At 46.1% G+C, this 18,591-nt stretch overlaps 1 protein-coding gene across 9 annotated transcripts in view; it reads right to left on the bottom strand.

Moving 5' to 3' along the window:
- Positions 1 to 752: 752 nt before the first annotated feature.
- Positions 753 to 18,591, bottom strand: part of COL6A3 (collagen type VI alpha 3 chain) — a 62,771-nt gene continuing 44,932 nt past the window's right edge. For 7 of the 9 annotated variants that reach the window (XM_075094127.1, XM_075094119.1, XM_075094123.1 and 4 more), the window contains 16 exons: positions 18,137 to 18,172; positions 17,970 to 18,032; positions 17,762 to 17,824; positions 17,062 to 17,094; positions 16,907 to 16,955; positions 16,141 to 16,634; positions 15,407 to 15,506; positions 14,208 to 14,906; positions 12,862 to 12,970; positions 11,822 to 12,102; positions 10,281 to 10,541; positions 8,353 to 8,427; positions 6,010 to 6,189; positions 5,844 to 5,897; positions 1,837 to 2,007; positions 753 to 1,624 (listed from right to left, as the gene is read on the bottom strand). In XM_075094127.1, coding sequence (XP_074950228.1) covers positions 1,584 to 1,624; positions 1,837 to 2,007; positions 5,844 to 5,897; positions 6,010 to 6,189; positions 8,353 to 8,427; positions 10,281 to 10,541; positions 11,822 to 12,102; positions 12,862 to 12,970; positions 14,208 to 14,906; positions 15,407 to 15,506; positions 16,141 to 16,634; positions 16,907 to 16,955; positions 17,062 to 17,094; positions 17,762 to 17,824; positions 17,970 to 18,032; positions 18,137 to 18,172 — 2,709 coding nt within the window. In that variant the 3' untranslated portion in view covers positions 753 to 1,583. The remainder of the gene's footprint in view (positions 1,625 to 1,836; positions 2,008 to 5,843; positions 5,898 to 6,009; positions 6,190 to 8,352; positions 8,428 to 10,280; positions 10,542 to 11,821; positions 12,103 to 12,861; positions 12,971 to 14,207; positions 14,907 to 15,406; positions 15,507 to 16,140; positions 16,635 to 16,906; positions 16,956 to 17,061; positions 17,095 to 17,761; positions 17,825 to 17,969; positions 18,033 to 18,136; positions 18,173 to 18,591) is intronic. The other 2 variants (XM_075094120.1, XM_075094121.1) reach the window with 2 other exon arrangements.

Genomic DNA, 18,591 nt, shown 5'->3' with positions numbered 1-18,591 from the left:
CAGAAGTCAGTAAGTGCCCTCTCCCCTGTGGACCTGCTCTGGTTTTGGCATCCAGCTGCCCCTTCCATGGTGTGTGCCTGCAAGGCTCACGCCTTCCTTCTCAACACCTCCACCAGGCCATGGGAGGTGTTATCAACCCCCCACCTGCAGACCACAGCTGAGGCCTGGGGACATTTAGGACCTCAGCCCTACAGCTTAGAGCTGCTCTGTGCCCTGGGGGGGGTGTGGGGTGTGGGGGTGAAGTTCACCTGCTTCGTGCTGTTAGGGGGGATTTTTGGAGGGGCAGGGAAATGTGCATTGTTTCTGTGAATTTTAGCTTCTTTGGGTGAGCTCAGATAAAGACAGGAATACCCTGGGGTAAAAATTCTCATGGCTATGGACAGAGAAGGAGACACCCAAAAATGTTGATGGGGTAATTGAGCCATCCAGGTTAGAAGGGATGTCCAGATGCCTCTGGTCCAACACCCCACTCAAAGCAGGGTCAGCTGAGCCCAGGTTGCTCAGCGCCTGGTCCAGCTGAGTTTAAATTCCTCCAGGATGGAGATTTCACAGCTGAGGTCTCTACTTCCTCCTTTTCCAAGCTGGAAAATTCCAGGTTAACTGTAGCACCTAGTGATGCCCCCCTGAATATCCATTCTGCATCCATCCTCCCTATAAGGACCACTCGTATTTTCCTCCAAAGGAATGGTTTCCATACCCTGGAAAATCACTCCACTGGTGCCCACCATGACTTTTACAAAGACAAAACCATTAATTTCTCAAAACATCCATTAGACTTTATTTAAAAGTTCTTTGTATAGACTTCCTGACACAGAATCCACAATAAAAATAAAATCCCCCTCCCACCCACTGCCCCCCCTCCCCAAACTGCTTTGCTTTGCATTTTATAAAACATACAACATCAGAAGAATGCTGAAGGCATCCTACACCACAATTTAAAAATTTGTTAACTGAGGCCTTGGTCCCAGCAGTGCATTTGCATTTGGAAACCTTGCTTCCTTTTCCTTGCTAGATTGTTTGGCCACCTATGTTACAAATGCATATAAGAGGTCTAGTTTGAAATCTAATCCAGCAAAAGGAGAAAAAAATAAAAGGAAGAATGAAAAATTGAACTACTTGTTTATCAGAATTAGCTAGTCTTTTACACAAAGGCTTCCCCTGTAAAGTTATGCTCAGTTATGAAGACGATAAAAGCAAGCGTGTAACAGTTGCAGTGAAAGTATTATAACTTTTTTTTTGTCTCATTTTTATGTTGCCTTAGACAGGCAGACTGCCGGAATCAGAAAGAAAGGGTAATTTAGAGACGTGTTCAGGCACAATAACAATCTGCAATTAGGTAAATATTCAGTAATGTTGAAGCTATACAATATAACCCGGACACATGTAGCACTCAGTCCACAAACAGTTTAGCACCATATTGATAGGTCATGCAGCAAAACACTTTCTTCAAGGTTTGCTTGGAAGTTAAAAGCATGAGATAGTACAGTGCAAGGTAGTCTATACCCTTAGCTTCTATAGGGGTTAGGTGGCAACGGCTGATGCTCCTGGCTGTCTCAGAGGTATGTGTTGACAGGTCGCTGGTTTTATGTTCCTATCGTCGTCACCACACCAGGGTTGATGTTACCTGGAAAGGTTTGATGGAGAAAGAGAAAATAAATGAGGTCTTTTCATGTATGGGAAGCTGTGCAGAATATTGAGGGAAGATAAATGGAGTTAATTGCCAGGACTTGCTATAGAGTCCAGAGCACCACAACCAAGCTCACTATGGCCATGCACCGGACTGGAAATGCCAGGGATTTGGCTGCCCCCCTCTCCAGCCAGCCATAAGCTACTTACCAGGGACACAAACTTTTTCACATTCTTTCTGAGTGTTAAATCTGTTCTCGTTGCCTCCACAGCCACCGTACCAGAACCGGGCACAGCTCTTGGTCTCAGGGTCGTAATACCATTTCAGCACAAAGTTCCTGCAGGTCCCCTCGTCTTTTTGCAGCCGGCAGATATCTGTGACTGTGCATAAAAGCAGGAGCAAAAAGGGTCAGAAGTAACACTCCTGGCTGAAACGCAGTCTGAACATATGTGCATGGTAGAGAAATGCCTGTGAGCAGGGCTGGCATGCAAGTTCAGACAGGGCAACCACAGCATAGCCTCTGCATGCCTCCTGTGACTAAATCCCATCTCTTAGTTTGCAATGAGAATGTCTTTCTTTGGATGTCTTTGCCCAAGAGGACACCAGCCCTCATCCGCAAGCCCTCCGCCCTGTTGCTGTCATGCAGCCATGGAGATGAAGGAAGAGAGATGCATAGCAGCGCTTGCCTGCAAATCCCCTGGATTTGCAGGAAATGAGTTGGCACATCTCAGAACTGGGAGAGGACTGGCTAGGCTGCAAGGGAAAAAATATTTGCCCCATCATTTTCCTATTAAAAATACTGGCTTCCTCTAAAAAGAGAAATCTTCTATGTGAAGATGCTCCCGGACCTACCATGCACTGCCCTGTGGCATCCTGCATCCCTTGCTGGGTGAGCAGGGAACAAAACAACAAAGTACCTGGATGTGTTAAAATGAAATTGTCAACTAACTAAAGTAAAAAGTTAAAAAAAAAATATCCACTATTACCCACTAATTTACCATCAAGTCACAAACAAGGCATCCCCTACAGATGGGTGCAAAAGTAGTTCATGCCACTTCTGCTCAGCACAGCATAACCATCAGCCATCATAGCTAGTCCTGGAAAAGCCTTGTTACCATGGCTCTGAGTCAGGCAGATCCCAAAAATTTCTGGTCTCACACTCATCGCTGCCACTTATCAGCAGTGCAGCTTCAAGCTGCTGTTGACCAGCCTTAGGCCTGAGTAAAAATCATTAAGTCATCAGTCAAACAAGTACCAGTAAAACAGCCAGCATTGAAAAATGAATGGGGGCGAGGGGGAGTCAGATGGGCAAAATGTGGAGTGCCTCTTACTAGAGAGGTATTTGCAACCAGGACCTCTTTTTAAATTAAAAAAAAAAAAAAAGTATTTTACCTTCCCCACCCCCCCCCAAAAAGCAAAGATAAATCAATGTGTACACGGCATACCGGCAATGACTGCTAGGGAGATTCAGGTCTTGAAGATAGCTTCTGAAAATCTTGTCTTAGGATCATGCTTTTTGTATACCAGGTACCAGAAATAAAGCTATTTAAAGGACTGGTCTCTTAAACTGTGGTTAATTGTCACAAAATATAAGGTAATATATAGTGAATACAGGAAAGAGTATATAGATATAGGGTGAATATATAAAAAGGTGTATTTGCAAACAAGTTTCTTTGAGGTCTGATGAGAGCAAAGGCATGCTAAAGTTTTGATGGGAAGACGGGCACAGAAGACTTCCCCTGAAATCCTGACTAGAAAGTAGGTCTGGCAATTACCCCTAGGCAATAAGAAAGCCCAGGAGGCGGGTTTACTTTAAAGGAAATTGCAGCTGGTCCTGGCAGCTTCCCAGAGCCCAGGAATGCTGCAGTGAGGCTGGGATGCTCCTGGGGGAGAAGGTGGAAATGCCCAGGCCAACGTCAGGCATGCTTCTGGGCAGAGCCAGCCAAATGTCTAAACTCTTTCTGCCCGCTCATTTTAATTGCATTTTTCCCTCCGTGCCATGAGTGACTGATCAGATCACTGCCAGAACAACGCTGTAGTCAAAGAGATCAGACTCAAGCAGTTCACGCTGCTGCAGTCGTGAAGGAGATCGGATGCCTTGTTTGAACAGTGGGTTTACTGTTTAGATAGGAGGAGCTGGGAATATGTCCTTTACAAGAGAGGAGACATGTCTGAAAGGACACTCCTGCCCATCACCCTGTTCTAGATGTGGCCTTTCGAAGCATGATTTCTTTTTTAATCTGTTTTTCCTTGGAATTTGAAATCAATATTGACCTTCCAATTCAGCTTTGGTTTTGGGTTCCTACAGCCAAACACTTCCCATGCCTTTGGCAGGTTCTTTGCCTTTTATTAGTTGGATTATTTTTTTTTTCCCAAAGTCCGTTTCCCTTTTTTCCTGTCGTCCAAACCACTGAAAGCCAGCAGATATGAATACAAGAATGACTCTACCTCAAACCCTGTGCATCCTTTCAGGAATCCAATCAGTTATTTAGCTGATTGGCGGTATAATACAGTATATCTCTATATATAATTAAATAATAAAATAATTAAAGATTCTCATAGCATTTAAAAGGCTTCAAACTGGAGCTGGGTCTGGTGCATGTTTTTGCACCCAAAGAGCCCTAATGTTCAGGAGACCAACTCATTTCTCAGTGTTGCACCTGGCTATGGTACCTGCTATGGGCTGAACCAAGAGCCCAACCCAACACCCAGCATTTTAAAAGCTAAGCTGCACATGAACTCCCAGGTCTCTTTTTTCCTGGTGGATTCAAGCTCTCATTTGCAGAAAAAGGAAAGAGAATAAAGTGAATAGAGCAGGGGACCCTCGTGGGGCGGCCAGAGATGCGAGCATCCCTCCAGGGCCTCTCGGTTGCTTTTCTTGACTGTCTGCCCAGGGCAGAACAGCGCCAAGCTCATGAAATATCACTTTAGCCTGAACAACAGTTGCTGGAAACATCATCAAGGCATGTGATGATCATCAGAAGGGACTGGTCTATGCAATGGGGCTAGCAGAAACATGTGCCCTCTGGAGAAAACAGATCAGGGAGGCTTCCCTGCTCTGCGAGGATGAAATCCTGCTCCAGATCGAAGCTACAGGTTTCTGCACAAGCCACATGCTGCTTCCTCTGGCTGAAAAGTCCTCAAACTGCAACCAGTGGCTCTTTGTCCTTGATGCCCTTCTGCAGCTCAGAAGCAGCTTGCAATCTCCTTTTGCAAGCAGCTGCTGTCCCAGGCATCTCCATGGCTGGTGGTGGCCTCCTCCTCACTGGCCTGCATGTTTTGGCAAGGGCACCCACAGCTGGACTCAGGCTACACCGCTGCCAGTGACAAAAATTCCCAAGTCTGATTTAAGGACCCTAAACTACACCTAAGGAAATCAAATGGGTGGGAGAGGGCCTTAATTTGCCTCTTCAAACTCAGTCATGTCCCTGTGAGGATTAAAACCCTGCCATTAGGTACCAGAGCTCACTTCACTCCTAGGTTTCCCTCCCATCTCTGCAAAGGCCCTGAAACACCACTAGGAGAGGGAGGCTGCTATGATAGCAGGACTTTGCTGGGGTCAGATTCCCATCCCCACCCCTTGCTGAACCAACACAAGTCATTGCTATTCTCTACTTCCTTCCCAGGTCTGAAAGAGGCTTGCAAACACAACCCTTTAATCTCAGGAACTGCTTGAGGAGAGGAGATCGTTGCCATTTTCCTGTGGGCTCCTCCCTCAGCTTTGATTTTTATCTTTTGGTGCAAAGGGAAAACATCTGCATGCAAGACCCAAGCCCCATGGAGTACTTTTCCATCAAGTGTTTTGGTTACCGGCAGTGAAATATTTGCAATTCTTTGCATCTCAGCAAAGGCACATTGCTGGTGACATTGGTTAGTCATACAGTAATAACAGAAACTGCTTTGGGACTGTGCCACGCTCCAGTTCAGCAACCCCTCACTTCTCACGAAACCCAGTGCCTGATTTTGCCATACAGCTGTGGTTCGCACTCAGGTTGTGCAAACGCAACATGTCCTGGTGTGACAACATGCATGCAAGATGACTTGCTCATGCAAAGCAGATGGTAGGGCATAGTCATGTCAAGGAGCAAATGAAAACCAAGTCTATACTACTGATGATCTCATATTGGACAAGTTTGGCTGCATGCTATGAAATGGTCAAGGTGAAATAATGGATTTGCTTTGGTTCGTGATTTTCTTTTTTTTTGTTGGGTGTTACCTGATGATAATCTTTTCTCAAGGGGTGGCTGCTGCATGGCTTTCTCAGCTGCTGCTGGAGGAAAAAGTGTGTGGGTTTGGATTTTAGATGATGTTTTCTCTCTGATCCAAATATTATTTGACAATATGATAAAGTGCAAAAGGATTAATCGCCATGTGGTACTTACATGGTTTTAAGCATTTGCTAATGCACTCAGCTTCGGCCTCAAATCTATTGGCATTACCACCGCAGCCACCATACCAACCCTGGCTGCAGATCTTGTTTTTGTAGTCAAAGAACCACACAATCTGATAGTTCTTGCACTGCATGCCCATGTCAAAGTCCAACAAGCAAGGGTCTGGCCAATCTGCATGTCAAACGGTGCAGAGGTTGAGTGACTCTGAAAGGGTTAAAAGCTGAAAAAGCAGATATTGAAAAGAAAAAAGGAAAAAGCCCGGTACAGGACTGGTGGGATTTCCTTGTTCTGTTATTTCTGTTGCTGAATACAAACCTTCCCCAGCTTCCAGCTTGTCTCTCCCTGCTCTTGATTTCGTCGTGCATCCAAGCCCCAAGTCCCTGGGCTAAGGTGGTGGGAGGCCTTACTCCCTGCTGGTGCATGCAGGATCAGGCCCTCACACAACTGCCCCCCATCTGTTTTCAAAGCTATTTGTCTTGGCAGTAACTTTTAATCCTTAAGTGTGTTTATTTTATCTCTAAAGGGGAGACACACCTGGTAGAATTTAAAGCTTGATAAGGATGTAAACATATGTTCCTTTACTGCCCAGAAATGATAATTTAGGTCCAAATCCCAGAGTATTTATCAGCAAAGATAGGCCAGTCGTGCTAGCCGTTGCTTTGCCTATACAAGGAGGGCAGAACTTGGAACTTCCTTGGAGGTCTATCAGAAGATTTATGCATGGGTCTCTCCCGTTGCACAAAGAAATAGAGAAGAATAAGCTAAACAACCCATCCCAAATCCCCTGCCCTGTTTACTGACTGTAGCCTGTTGAAAAACTTCAGATTAGCATCCTTGGGGAATGTTTGTGCCAAATCGCCAGCTGCCATAAATCCTCGGGCAGATATGTTTGCTGCAATTGAGTCAACAAGAGGAGCTGAGATTGAGAGGTCTGCGTTGAAGCACAGAGCGAGCGTGCAGCACACCCATTTTCCTTCAGGCAGACCTACAAAAGCCTGCACACCTCGTTTCCAGAAGGCTGACACACAAAGAGTGTGTGAAACAAAGCCAGTGGGGTGCTTGTCACCCGGTGGGGACAAGCCAGGGAAAGGCTTCAGAGGGGGTGTCTGCGCTAGGGAGAAGGACCAAGTGAGTGGGAACACATGGGAAAGGTGGGATGATGGGAAATGCAGCAAGGCAGAAATGAGATAGTCCTTGCCCAGCACAAGCCCTCGGCCCCTCCACTGCAGCAAGCTCCAGTGGTACCACCAGCCAGGCATGAGGTCCATGCTCCTCCTTTTCAACACGAGCAGCCAGATCCCAACAGCAGCTTTGCATCTTTTGTTGGCTGAATGCACTGAGCAGCAGCATCTCCACATGCTCTTAAATCACCTCAGGAAGAAAATGAGCCACAGTGCAAGCAAAACGCTTAAGGAAAAACATGAGAGTGATGATTCAGGGATGAGTTTTGGATGCCAGATCCATACTTGGTGCCTGCAACAGGGCTGTGCTGCATAATGAAGGCTGAAAGCCTGTCAAGATCCTTGGAGGAAAGGTTGCAGGCTGGCACTTAGAGTACAACAGAATGTAATAGCGCCGCTATGAGCTTGATGTCAACAAAAGCAATGAGATGATGTTTTAACAGCTACAGTGATTACGGACTACTATCACAGGTTAACGGGATTAACCTGTAGGAGCTGACAGCTTGCTCAATAAGTTGTTTACTATGTACACCATTGGTGGCAGAGAAACAGGAAATGGGCAGATGGGTGAAATGGGAGGGAGGCTACTATTAGCCAAATTTATGCAAATGTTTGACACTAACTCCCCTGCAATCCCTGACTGTTGGTCAAGCCCTTGTTGAGAGCTGTGTGTCCAACCATGGAGCCAAGACTTATTATTTGCCCCAACTGGGGAGTAAGAGTGCAAACAAGCATCAGGTGATGTTCTGCATCTACACCTGCATCTGCGCATGCCAGAGAGGCCATGGGGCACAGCCTGTCCCTGAAGAGCAGCCAGTGCTTGGGCCCTGGCTCATGTCCCATCCTTGCGATGGCAACAGAACCTTGTTTGACTCTCCCATGAAGACACAATGACTTCGGGGGCCTCTGGATCCAGCAAGGGGCAAAGACACTAATACAGGACACAGGTCTGCCTGGACAAGGCTGTCATCTGGCTCATAATCTGCTGGGTCTGCAAAGCAAAGGACTCACAGATCCTTTGGTCCCAGCAGGGCTCTGAGAAAGGCCAGGTTTGGGAGCAGGCCAGGGGAAGACCAGTGCAAATGGCCAGGCTCTTGTTGAGGGTCCTGGCAGAGTCCCCCAGCCCAGCACTCCCACCATCGTGCATACTCACTGCTCTCAGGCCCTTCCAGTGGCTCGGTGTTGAGCATCATGTTGGCCAGGGACACCTTGGGCTGTGCTGGTGTCTCTGTGGGGGAAGAAGCAGCAGGGTCAGCCAAGGGGAAGGGGATCTGCAGCAGTGCCCTTGGCACAACCATAAACAAACTCACTGGCCCCAGCCCCAGCATGGAGGATGCACACAGTCACAGGAATTGGGTCTGGATCTGTTTACCCTAGCACATACATTTCAGAAATGTTTATTGGAGGCAGCTGATGGGATGAGTAATCCACAACCGCCCAGCCGCACTGGGACAGGTTCGCCTTGCTTTCCAAGCCGGCGGCTCTGCTGCACCATTGGGCTCATCCTTATGGGTACTTTTAAGGAACATCCCCAGGGCCCCATGCGACTCTGCTTTACATGGCCCCTCCTCACCCCACAGCGTGCAACCGGAGGGCTCTGGAGGAGCAGATGTGGTCCTCTGCAGCCAGTTTAGCTTTGCTCCTCTGGCCTTAGAGTGGGCAGGAGAAAAAGTCATCCTCCAGGATATCAAATAGTCCATGATGGATCTTGTCTTGTTCCCCTGTAGCCCTCAAGGACTGTCCAAGCATTGCATGCCTTTCCTTGACCACCCTTCTCCCATCACAGCCTCACATCCCTCTAGGTACTATGTTGTTGAGGACTGTCACCAGGGGAAGAAATCCCTTGTGATGGAAAGAACATGGTTCATATTGTATCATATCGTGTATGACTGCACCATTCTGCATCATGCACCTTTCCAGGGCAACCCGTGGCTCATTTCCTATGGGGCTGGAGGGCAGGAGGATGCTGCAGCCACAGGAAGTCTTAGATTTACTTTTCTCTGGTGGAGGGTATGGGTGTGCATAAGGGGGACAGTGCTATCCAATGTAGGGCTTGTGGGCATAGGTGGCATCACCACTGCCTGCCCAGTTTGTTCCTGTTTGAAGCTTACTGTATGGGAAACATAGCTTCCCTGGGCATCAAGAGCTTCAACTCTAAATGAGGAGCATGCAAAATGTTACTTCTACACATTGATGTCTTTTCTCAGCATTTTTGTGGGCACATTTATTGCTTATGAAGGCAAGAGACTTCAGACCTGATCCAAACCCACTGAAGCCAATGGAAAGGCTCTCCCTGGGCGCTGAAATTGGCTCTGAAGTGCCAGAAGAAGCCAGATGCAGCACTGGCAGGACCAGAGCAAACTTCTCCACACCACCAAGCCAAGTCACCTCTACATTTAAAAAAACAAAAAATTTGACTGTGTCTTACATAGCAACTTTCAGCCATGCCAAGGGGTTTGGTGAGCTTTACATGTGATCTGTACACATGGAGCTTGGAGCCCCAAAGGACTAAACCTGTCGTTTAATCTCTTCTTTGTGGCTTTGTGGTTTGGTTTTTGGTTTGTTTTCGTTTCTTGGGGTTTTTTTCCTTTTTTTTTTATTTTATAATATAGTATGCAAAGCAGATAGGTGGCTATGGAAATGGCAATCGGAGAAGCAACTTTTCTGACTTATTTTGCAATTGTGCTGGACTGAATTTACTCTGTGTTAACCCAGTTTGACTCATATTAATTGCAGCAATGCCAGCTGGACCCTACCAAGACCCATTGTGCAAAGCCTCCTGCACGTACAATTAGACAAACACCCCTTCAGGACTGGCTTTAATTCTCCCACAGTCAGTGTCAATTTAATGCCACTGAAGGGTCAGCTTGCATTTGCCAAGGAAGCACACGTGCACCGTTTCATAACTGGGCCCTGCTGCTGGTCCGGAGGATGCCAGACATGCAGTGACACAACCGAGCATTGCCAGGGCTGGTATTGTTGGTACAAACTGATTCTCCATCCCTTGCATGTGGGTTTTTTCATTTTTTGTGTCCATTTTATGAAAAAAATATTTGTGTGTTTGCCTCATGAGGTACTTACTTGTGCTGAATGTCCCTGTGTAGGTAACTTTGGGTTGGGATTTCTGGTAGCCAGTAATGACGACAAGGTATTTCTGTCCACTTCTGAGTCCCCGGATGACGTGCTCAGTGCCAGTCAGGTTTTGCTTCTGCACAAGCGAGTGGTCATGTGCTAAGGTGATGGTTATATCAAAAGTGTAGGCATTGTGTGGCTCGGGGCTGGCCCAGCGCAGCTTGGCACTGTTCTCAGTGACATCTGTGATCTGGATGTCATGGGTCTTTGCTGCAATGCAAAATCAGAAGAAACACTAAAAGGACTTGAAGAGGAAAGGTCTCAAGGAAAAAGTGTCTCAGTGCTGTAGGATCTCCTTCCCAGTCCACAGCAAATAAATCTGTCTGCAGCCAGTTGTGGCATGTACAAACCACGCTGTGACCTTGCTATCTCAGATGCCCAACCCTGCATATTGCAGGGAGGCGGTTTTTTCATAGCATAGATGATTTGCCAAGTGTTTTATTTATTATTTAATAATCTGCTGCAATCTTGCAAATCAAAGCAGTTTTTTTACAAGACTTACACAGCCTGAAACATGATTCCCAGCACAACTTTCCCAACAACTGTGAACATGTCCAGTCAGATCCTTCTGTAGGGTACAATGGATTCACTGACCTGCTGAAGATCTCTAAGCAAAGCCTACTTAAGATCAGATATAACCTTACACAGGTCCAAGAAGCTGTTAGGGAAAGGTTTTCCTGCTGTGGCAGAGTATTGGATGAGATCTTTATAAAAACTGCTTGGAAGCCACAGCAGAGCAAGAAACACCCAGAAATGTTTGTCTCCCTCAAGCTGATGAAATCATTAACCTTGCAAATGTTGATTGCTTTGATTTATTGCTTTTTGTTTATTAGTTACACAGGGACATGCATTCATTGACTGGTTAAGCATCCCTGTGCTTTGACACAGGTTCTTTGTTACTTGTTTGGCTCGTGCAGAGCTACCTGCACCCCACTGCAAAAACACATGGGAAAACCCCTTTACATGAAGCGTGCTCACATGAAAGAGCTTTAGGATTCCCAAGTAGGTCTCCACGCTGATTCAGTGATGAACTAACTGAACTAACTATTTATATTAGCTGACAGAGAATTCAAACAATGCCATTGCATGAATCACCATAAATAGCAAAACTTAGCCAAGGGGTAATGCCAGAAGGAAAACATAGAAAGCAAACGGGCCACACTAGAAAGAGAAGTGTTCTGTTGCTGTACTACAAGCTAGGCAGCAGATGATACGATATCCCATGTTTAGATGTCCTGCTTGTGTTTTGCCTAGGGTCAGCCTGTACCCCGCCCGGTTTTGCACAAAATTCTCAGTACAAGTTGATAAAGCCTTAACCCCCCCCCATGATTTTCAGTTTTGCACCTAAAAACTTCTCTGCAACCACAAAATTTGGCCTCTTAGTGACATTTCCCTTAGGAATAATCCTCTCAGGGAGGAAGAAAAGCCACAACCCAAGTGTTAGAGAAAAGCAAGAGGCACTGCTCGCATGCAGAGAGCCTTTCACATACCACCTTGTCTTCTTCTACCGCCTGCTGCGGCAGCCGTGGTACTCGTGGTCGTGCGGCTGGTGACTTTGGTGTGGGCGGCAGTGCTTGCTGTGCTTTGCGTGGTGGCGTTCACCTGGAACACAGTGCCGGCTGTGGTCTGGTCAGTGGCTCTGGTCTGGGCCGTGGTGCTCGCAGTGGTGGTTCTGGCACGGGCACTGGTGCTCGCAACAGGCTTGATGCTCACACTGGCCGTGATACTGGCATTGAGGGTTCGGCTTATGGTCACGTTGGGTGCCACGTACCTGTCAAAGTGAAAGCATCTGATATGTCTTCTCCCGCACTCCCCACCCCCCGTAAAAGCAGAGTTTTGGAAGAGGAGAGTCAACATAGAAACCATTGGCAAGAACCCCCCTGAAGTCAATAGTCTTTGTCAGCTTTAGATATGCCAAGCAGTGAAAAGTGCTGATAAGCACTATCACTTGGGGCACAAGTCTGTCTATATACCAACTTTACACACATAAGAGTGAATTCAGTAGACAGATCTGCAGCATGCCTGATTTCAAGGGGCTCAGCTTTCTAAAATCAGGACAGCTCTGTGCTAGTTTTGATGTGTTAGAGTTTCGGTGACACAAGCTTTCACCTATGTTCAGAAAATACTAGGACATATTCTATGATAGATCCTGAATATCAGGTAGGCTAGGGCAGCTCAGCCTCTGAAAATAGTTTGTTGAGTGGAAAACCTGAAATTAATAATTTCTAGAATTCCTGACCTGCATGATGACAGTAGCATATACCTCCTTCATATCCTTCATACATAGATAAACATGAAATTTAACACAAATTTAAAATTATATGTATACTTGTCTACCTTTCTCTAGTAAATATAACTGTTGCTTTCTTCACACAGCACTAAAGGAACCAGTAAAATGCTGATAATCCTGACTGTTAGTGTTGAAGTTTCTTTTTATTTCTTTTTCCAAACAGGGACTGGGAAGTGAAGGCTTCTTCCCCAGACAGGCTGTTAGCAAAGCTCATTCTCTCGCAGACAAACCACTACTTACACTGCTTTGTGTGTGGCATGCCTGGGGCTCTGGCTTTTGGCTTGCTCATCACTCTGGAACCACTCGCACTGTTTCCTTATCTCTGGAGATAGGTAGAAAGCAAAGTCACCTGGAGACAAAGAGCTTGGCGTTAAACACTGGTGTTGAGGATGGTGGTTACCTACCAACAACATATTACATATCTTTCTTCTTGATTTTAAAAAAACCTCTTCTCTTCTTGCTTGCTCTGATAAAAGCAATGGAATATCCCTTGACGTTTGGTGTGGTTACTGCAGCACCCTGGGCTGGGAGATCTGTTATTCCAATTTACAAACATGAGAGCAGTAACTACAAGATGCCAGAGGGCTGTATGTCTTAGTCTGACACATGTAAACAGCCTTCTTATAACAAGGCACTTCCAACCACACAGTTAATACTTTTTCAAGAGTTAGAAGTTTCCAGGACCCCTGTAAGCAGTAAATGGAAAAAGCAAACTGAGAAAACCTAAACATTTATTTCCAGGGAATGATGTCATGTTTGCTTCCTATTTAGTACAAGACATTCCTGAATCAGTGGTTTATTAGCCCAATAGACTGTTTTTCAGGACTTTTTTTAAAAAAACCTAACTTTCCTAGAAATGGCCCATTTCTTGTCCTTGCAGGCCAGGAGTGTTTAGGATCTCTGGCATCTGGCTCTAGCTGGAGATCGAGCCTGGGGTCTCTAGCTAAGCTGAGACGCAAATTTTCAAGGCACAATCTGCACATCCCAAATACAGCAGCATTATTTACCCTTGAGCAATGAATCCTGTTCATCTGGTACTTAAATCTGCATATAACAACTCCAGATCTCAGCCTGAGCCACCCAAATGCCTGCTAGACTTGTTTATGCTGAAGTTGGGAAGAAAGATTTGCTGGGTGTTCAGTGAGGTCAGGGTTAGTGTCAACAGGCTGCTGGGCTGCAGAGGGCCAAAAGCCCAGGCAGGACCAGACCCTATGAGACATGTTGCAGATGTGACCAACAAGCCAGGTCAGATCCCACAGGTGAGCCCATGGAGTCCAAGACAAACCAGACAGAAGTGCAAACTCTACTTGGCAAACCAACAGACTGCAAGGGATGGGCTGGGGAGACCAAAGGGAATAAAACCCAGATATATTCAACTAGGTAGACCTATGAGCAGCAACAAACAGACCCAACAGTACAGAACATGTAAAAAGAGACTAACTTCAGTATGTCCCATTGCCCAAAGAGTTGGTCAGGCTAGAGCCCACCCATCCAACAGGTAGGTAGACCAAACCTGGCAGATTAACCCCTCTGAGGTCACATGTTGCCCCTTCTGTAATACTTTGGCTGCAGGATGTTATACTTACTTCTGATAAAAGATGGCAGCAGTCTCCCAAAGCGTAGTAAAGGTTCTTCATGAAGCTCTCCTGGTTTATCGACCAATTTGAAGAACACATCATTTGGTTCGCTAGCTAGGCTATAGATATTCTTGGCATTTACCTTCCTGCCAATGCCCAAGATGACAAAGAAGTACCCTTGGCATTTGGCACTGGTAACAACCTTCTGCAGGTACTCAAGTTCTTGTTTATCCACTTTTCCAGTTATCATCAGAACTATGACTTTTAGATCCCGAGGGTTTGGTGCACTTTCAAAAATATGAGCCATTGTGTGTTTAATTGCACTTCCTATAGCCCTTGTGCCATGGAGCTGGGTCATTTGGTTGTGAAGATAATTAATGATCTTCTCTTTGGATCCATAATCAGTTAGAGAGAACTCAGTCTTTACTGGTGGGAAGCTTGAGTTAGTTTCATATTCATAAGGAGCTTGCTGGAGAACTGCCACTCTTGCATGGTGCTGAGATACTTTCGGCTCAGAGCTGATTTCCAGATTACTTACAAGGTGGGAAATGTACTTCTTCATCTCACTGAACTGCAGAGGGGTGGTGGACTCTGAGCTATCCATGATGAAGGCTATGTCAGTGTCTATATCTGTTGGGGCTGCCCTTCTGTCTCTGAACACAGGTCTCTGACTACCAAAACCACAGATGGGATCAGGGTCACATACATCTAGGGAAGAAATACAGTAGGTTTCACCTGGAGGAACTGAAGATGACCCGCCCTCATAATTGTAAAAATCTTGTGTCATATGAAATACTATCAAGCCATGAACATTCACTAGTCCATTACTTGATACCGAAGTAATTTCATCCCAAAACACATTTAGTTATGCATTTAGTATTTTTACTCACTCCTTTGTCCAAAGGGATCCCTGAAGTGCTCTGTCATAAATGGCAGAAGGCCATATTTTAGAGCATTTAGCTATCGGTATTTGGGCTGTAAAAGTGGGAACCAGCCAAAAAAGGAGATTCTCCTTACAAAGTGGAGACACCCAGCGAGCCTCATTCACAATGCCAATGTTTTCTGCTCAACCTAAGAACATGAATCCCTTCTTTTCAGCAGCAAAAGGGCTGACTCCCAACTGGGCTTCCCTTCTGCACCACTGACAACTGACTGCTGCGCGACCAGAAGGCTTTGGCACTGCCTAGAAGAGAAATTGGATGCTTTACCCAGACAAATGTGACAAGTCAAGAGTCTTCGGATAGTTTCATTCAGCTGACTGCCGCTGGTTGGAAGAACAATTGCATGTCCAACTGCTGTGTTGTTGATCTGGTTAGATGCAAACAGAAAAAACATGGCGTTAGTGATGCTGCCTTCTGTTATTTTCAGCTCAAAGTAGGGGAGGGCACTCCACAATTCTAAGAGATTCTCTGATCAGCACACTGCTTTTGGTGGATCCCATTTGGAGAAGCTTAATGCCCCCAACTTCAGTTAGCAGGACTAGTTTAGAGACATAACCTCCAAGAAAAGAGTCAAGCACTTGAACCAGTGCTCAGCATGCTCATCTGGGCTTTTTTGATGCTTTAAATCTCTGTGTGTCCTCTCTCCCTCTGCCAACAAAGCTATTGCACTTCTACCTTCCCACCCTTTGCCTTTCTGTCAGACCTTTCTTGCTATGGGGACTGTATTTTCTTCTGTTTCATAGCATACCTGGTGCCATGGAGCCATGGTCTGGGAAACAAATAACTAATCATAACCTCACTAGCATTTTGCAACATGCACCCTGTTTTGGATTTCTCGCCTAATAGACATGCTGGATGAGTTTGGCCAGCAATGCCTTCTCAACTCTAAGCACTTGAAAGGCTTCCAACCACTGCCTGTAGAAACAAACACCATAAATCTCCCCAGCAAAGTAGACTGAGGTCATGAGCAGAACATGAAAGAAAGCATGAATGACCCTAACCTCCAGAGCTCTGGTGAGAACTGGGTCCTGCCTGCTGGTGAGGAACACAGGCATAACCCCGGCATCGTAGAGTTTCAGCACAGCATCGTTGAGCTGTGGGGAGGCTCTCGTGTCCCCGTTGCTGAAAAAGACAGCCACCTTCCTCATAAGGAAGCCACTTCGGGCACGCTTGAAGGTATTCCTGGCCACAAAGGACATGGCAGTCTCCAGGCTGCGTGGCTTTGTGGTCAGGGTTGCCTGGAAGTTTTGGATCTGCTGGAGGAGGCTCGATTTCTTCCTGGCATCAGCAAAGCGGATCTCTGTGGTAACCTCATTGTTGTAGGTGACCAGAGCCACCCGGGCACCTCGAGGACAGTTACTCTCAGCAATGGTTAAGTTGTTGACCACTCTGAGCACAGTTTGTTTCATCCTGTTGAAAACATCCCTTACAACACCTGAGGAGGTGTCGATAGCAAAGGCCAGCTCAGTTGGGAAGACAGGGCACTCCTTGGGACCTGCCAGAGACATGTGTTGAGAGCAAATAGTGACCCAAACAGTTGTCAGGATGCAAGGACCTCACCCTTGGCAGGGGTAAATCATTCATACTGCATACATGGGGAGAGAAACAATTCTGGCCCACAGTCACACTGGGGTTTAAAGGACTGAAAGTGACTTACCATAGCAGCAAGCTGTGGAAAAGATGGGGGGGACAAAAAGCAGTTTGGTCAGTGCTATTTGCATAACGTGATGGGCATACAAGGGTAGAGACAGGGAATTAGCAAGGCACTGATGTACTCACGGCATTTGTCTTTGATGTTCCGCACAAGTGCACATTGCTTTAGAAAATAAAATGAAAGAGAAGGAAAAAGGTAAAAAAAGAGATATGTGACACAGCCAACAAAAGAGTATTTCAAAACAAGAGATGAATGATGCCACACTTACATCTCTGGATTCTCCTTTATCACCTTTAAGTCCCTGTTTAAAAAATAAAGTAAAATTGAGTGCAATGTGTATTTCCACAGTGCCCCATAAACCCAGTTGGAATAATTGCTTAACCACAGGTCATGCAGAAGCTAAGGAGAAACCTTCCTGTTTTCAGTTGTGTTTCCAGCAACAGAAGGAAATGTTTTCCCCTGTGAGGAGTAAACCTAGCTCAGGCCAAACCCAAGAGAGACATTTAAAATGCTCTAGGTTCATATGCAATGCAAGCCAAGTCACCTTGGCCTTTCTAGGGTGCTCTGTGCCAGGCAGATTTGGTCATGGACCATATTCTGTGTGGGGTGATAAATGATAAAGAGCTTAGCATTTCCTAGAAGGAGCTTTAAGTGGCATATTACCATGGGGAAACCCTAGACTAGTGCCTGATAAGTACTTGTCTCTTGGCTTTTTCCTTCTGCTGTGCATTTCAGTTTGAGCACAGGTGAGTGATACCAAGGATAAACAGCTAGTTAGAAATTTGTAGAGACACCTCTAAGACAAATAAGCAGGAATTTGCCCAACTTGAAATTAGCAGGAAATGGTGATGGACATATTTTTCAACCCCTGACACCAATAGGGACCACCACGTTTCTCAGAGAAGCAATCAGGAATCTCTCCAGGGGCGGAAGCCAGAGGGTCCATCAGCAATGCAATGAACACTTACAGATGGTCCGGGGTATCCAGCCTCCCCTTTCTGACCAGCTGTCCCAGGATCTCCTGCATTTCCCTAGAGAGAGGAAGCAGAGAAGTCCTCGCCATGAACATCTGCAGGAGGACTACCAGGAGCATGGGTCAACACTCGGGGGAAAAGATGTGTACATCTTTCAGGCTGTTCATGCAGAAGGGAAAAATTGTGTCACAGTCCAACTTACTCTGCGGCCTCTGTTTCCTTTAGGGCCGGGGCCTCCAGCACCACCGCGGTCACCAGGTCCACCCTGGTTGAGGAAAAACACAAATGGTAGCTCTAAATCTGCGCAGGATGTAGATAACAGCTACAATGTTTGGAAAATGAATGCACAGCTCATGGGCTGCACTGTACCTTGGGGCCTGGGTAGCCTATGAAGCCACGTTCTCCCTGAAACAACATAAAGGGTTATTTGAATATGTTTTAGTAAATGAACCTGATTCTGCAGGCATACCTCTAACAACTGAAGAAATTAAATGATGGAGGGAAATGAGAGAGAGAGAATGCAAATTCATTTTGCAATTTTGTTCCTCCTAGGATTAATAAAAAGCAAATAGCCCCTCTTTTTAAGATCTGATTGCTCCTCTAAGGCTAATTTCAACTGTAGAGGAGCTGTCAGAGATGCTGGCACATTGCTTTCAAAGTCCCACAGACATTCATGGGGCTCTTTGGCTAAAAGGTGCGAAAACATTATGCTTCCTCCTTGAAGAAGCTGATTTACATAGGCGAAGCTGAATCAAAGGCAGAGGGGAAAGCTTTGAAGAGTCTTGCCTGATTTTCTCACTAGGGTACACGCAGGGCTGATTTTT

This window comes from Phalacrocorax aristotelis, chromosome 5, assembly GCF_949628215.1.
Source record: "Phalacrocorax aristotelis chromosome 5, bGulAri2.1, whole genome shotgun sequence".
Classification (NCBI taxonomy): Eukaryota; Metazoa; Chordata; class Aves; order Suliformes; family Phalacrocoracidae; genus Phalacrocorax; species Phalacrocorax aristotelis.
The sequence above is the reverse complement of the archived record's forward strand: the minus strand, read 5'-3'. Positions and strand labels throughout refer to the sequence as shown.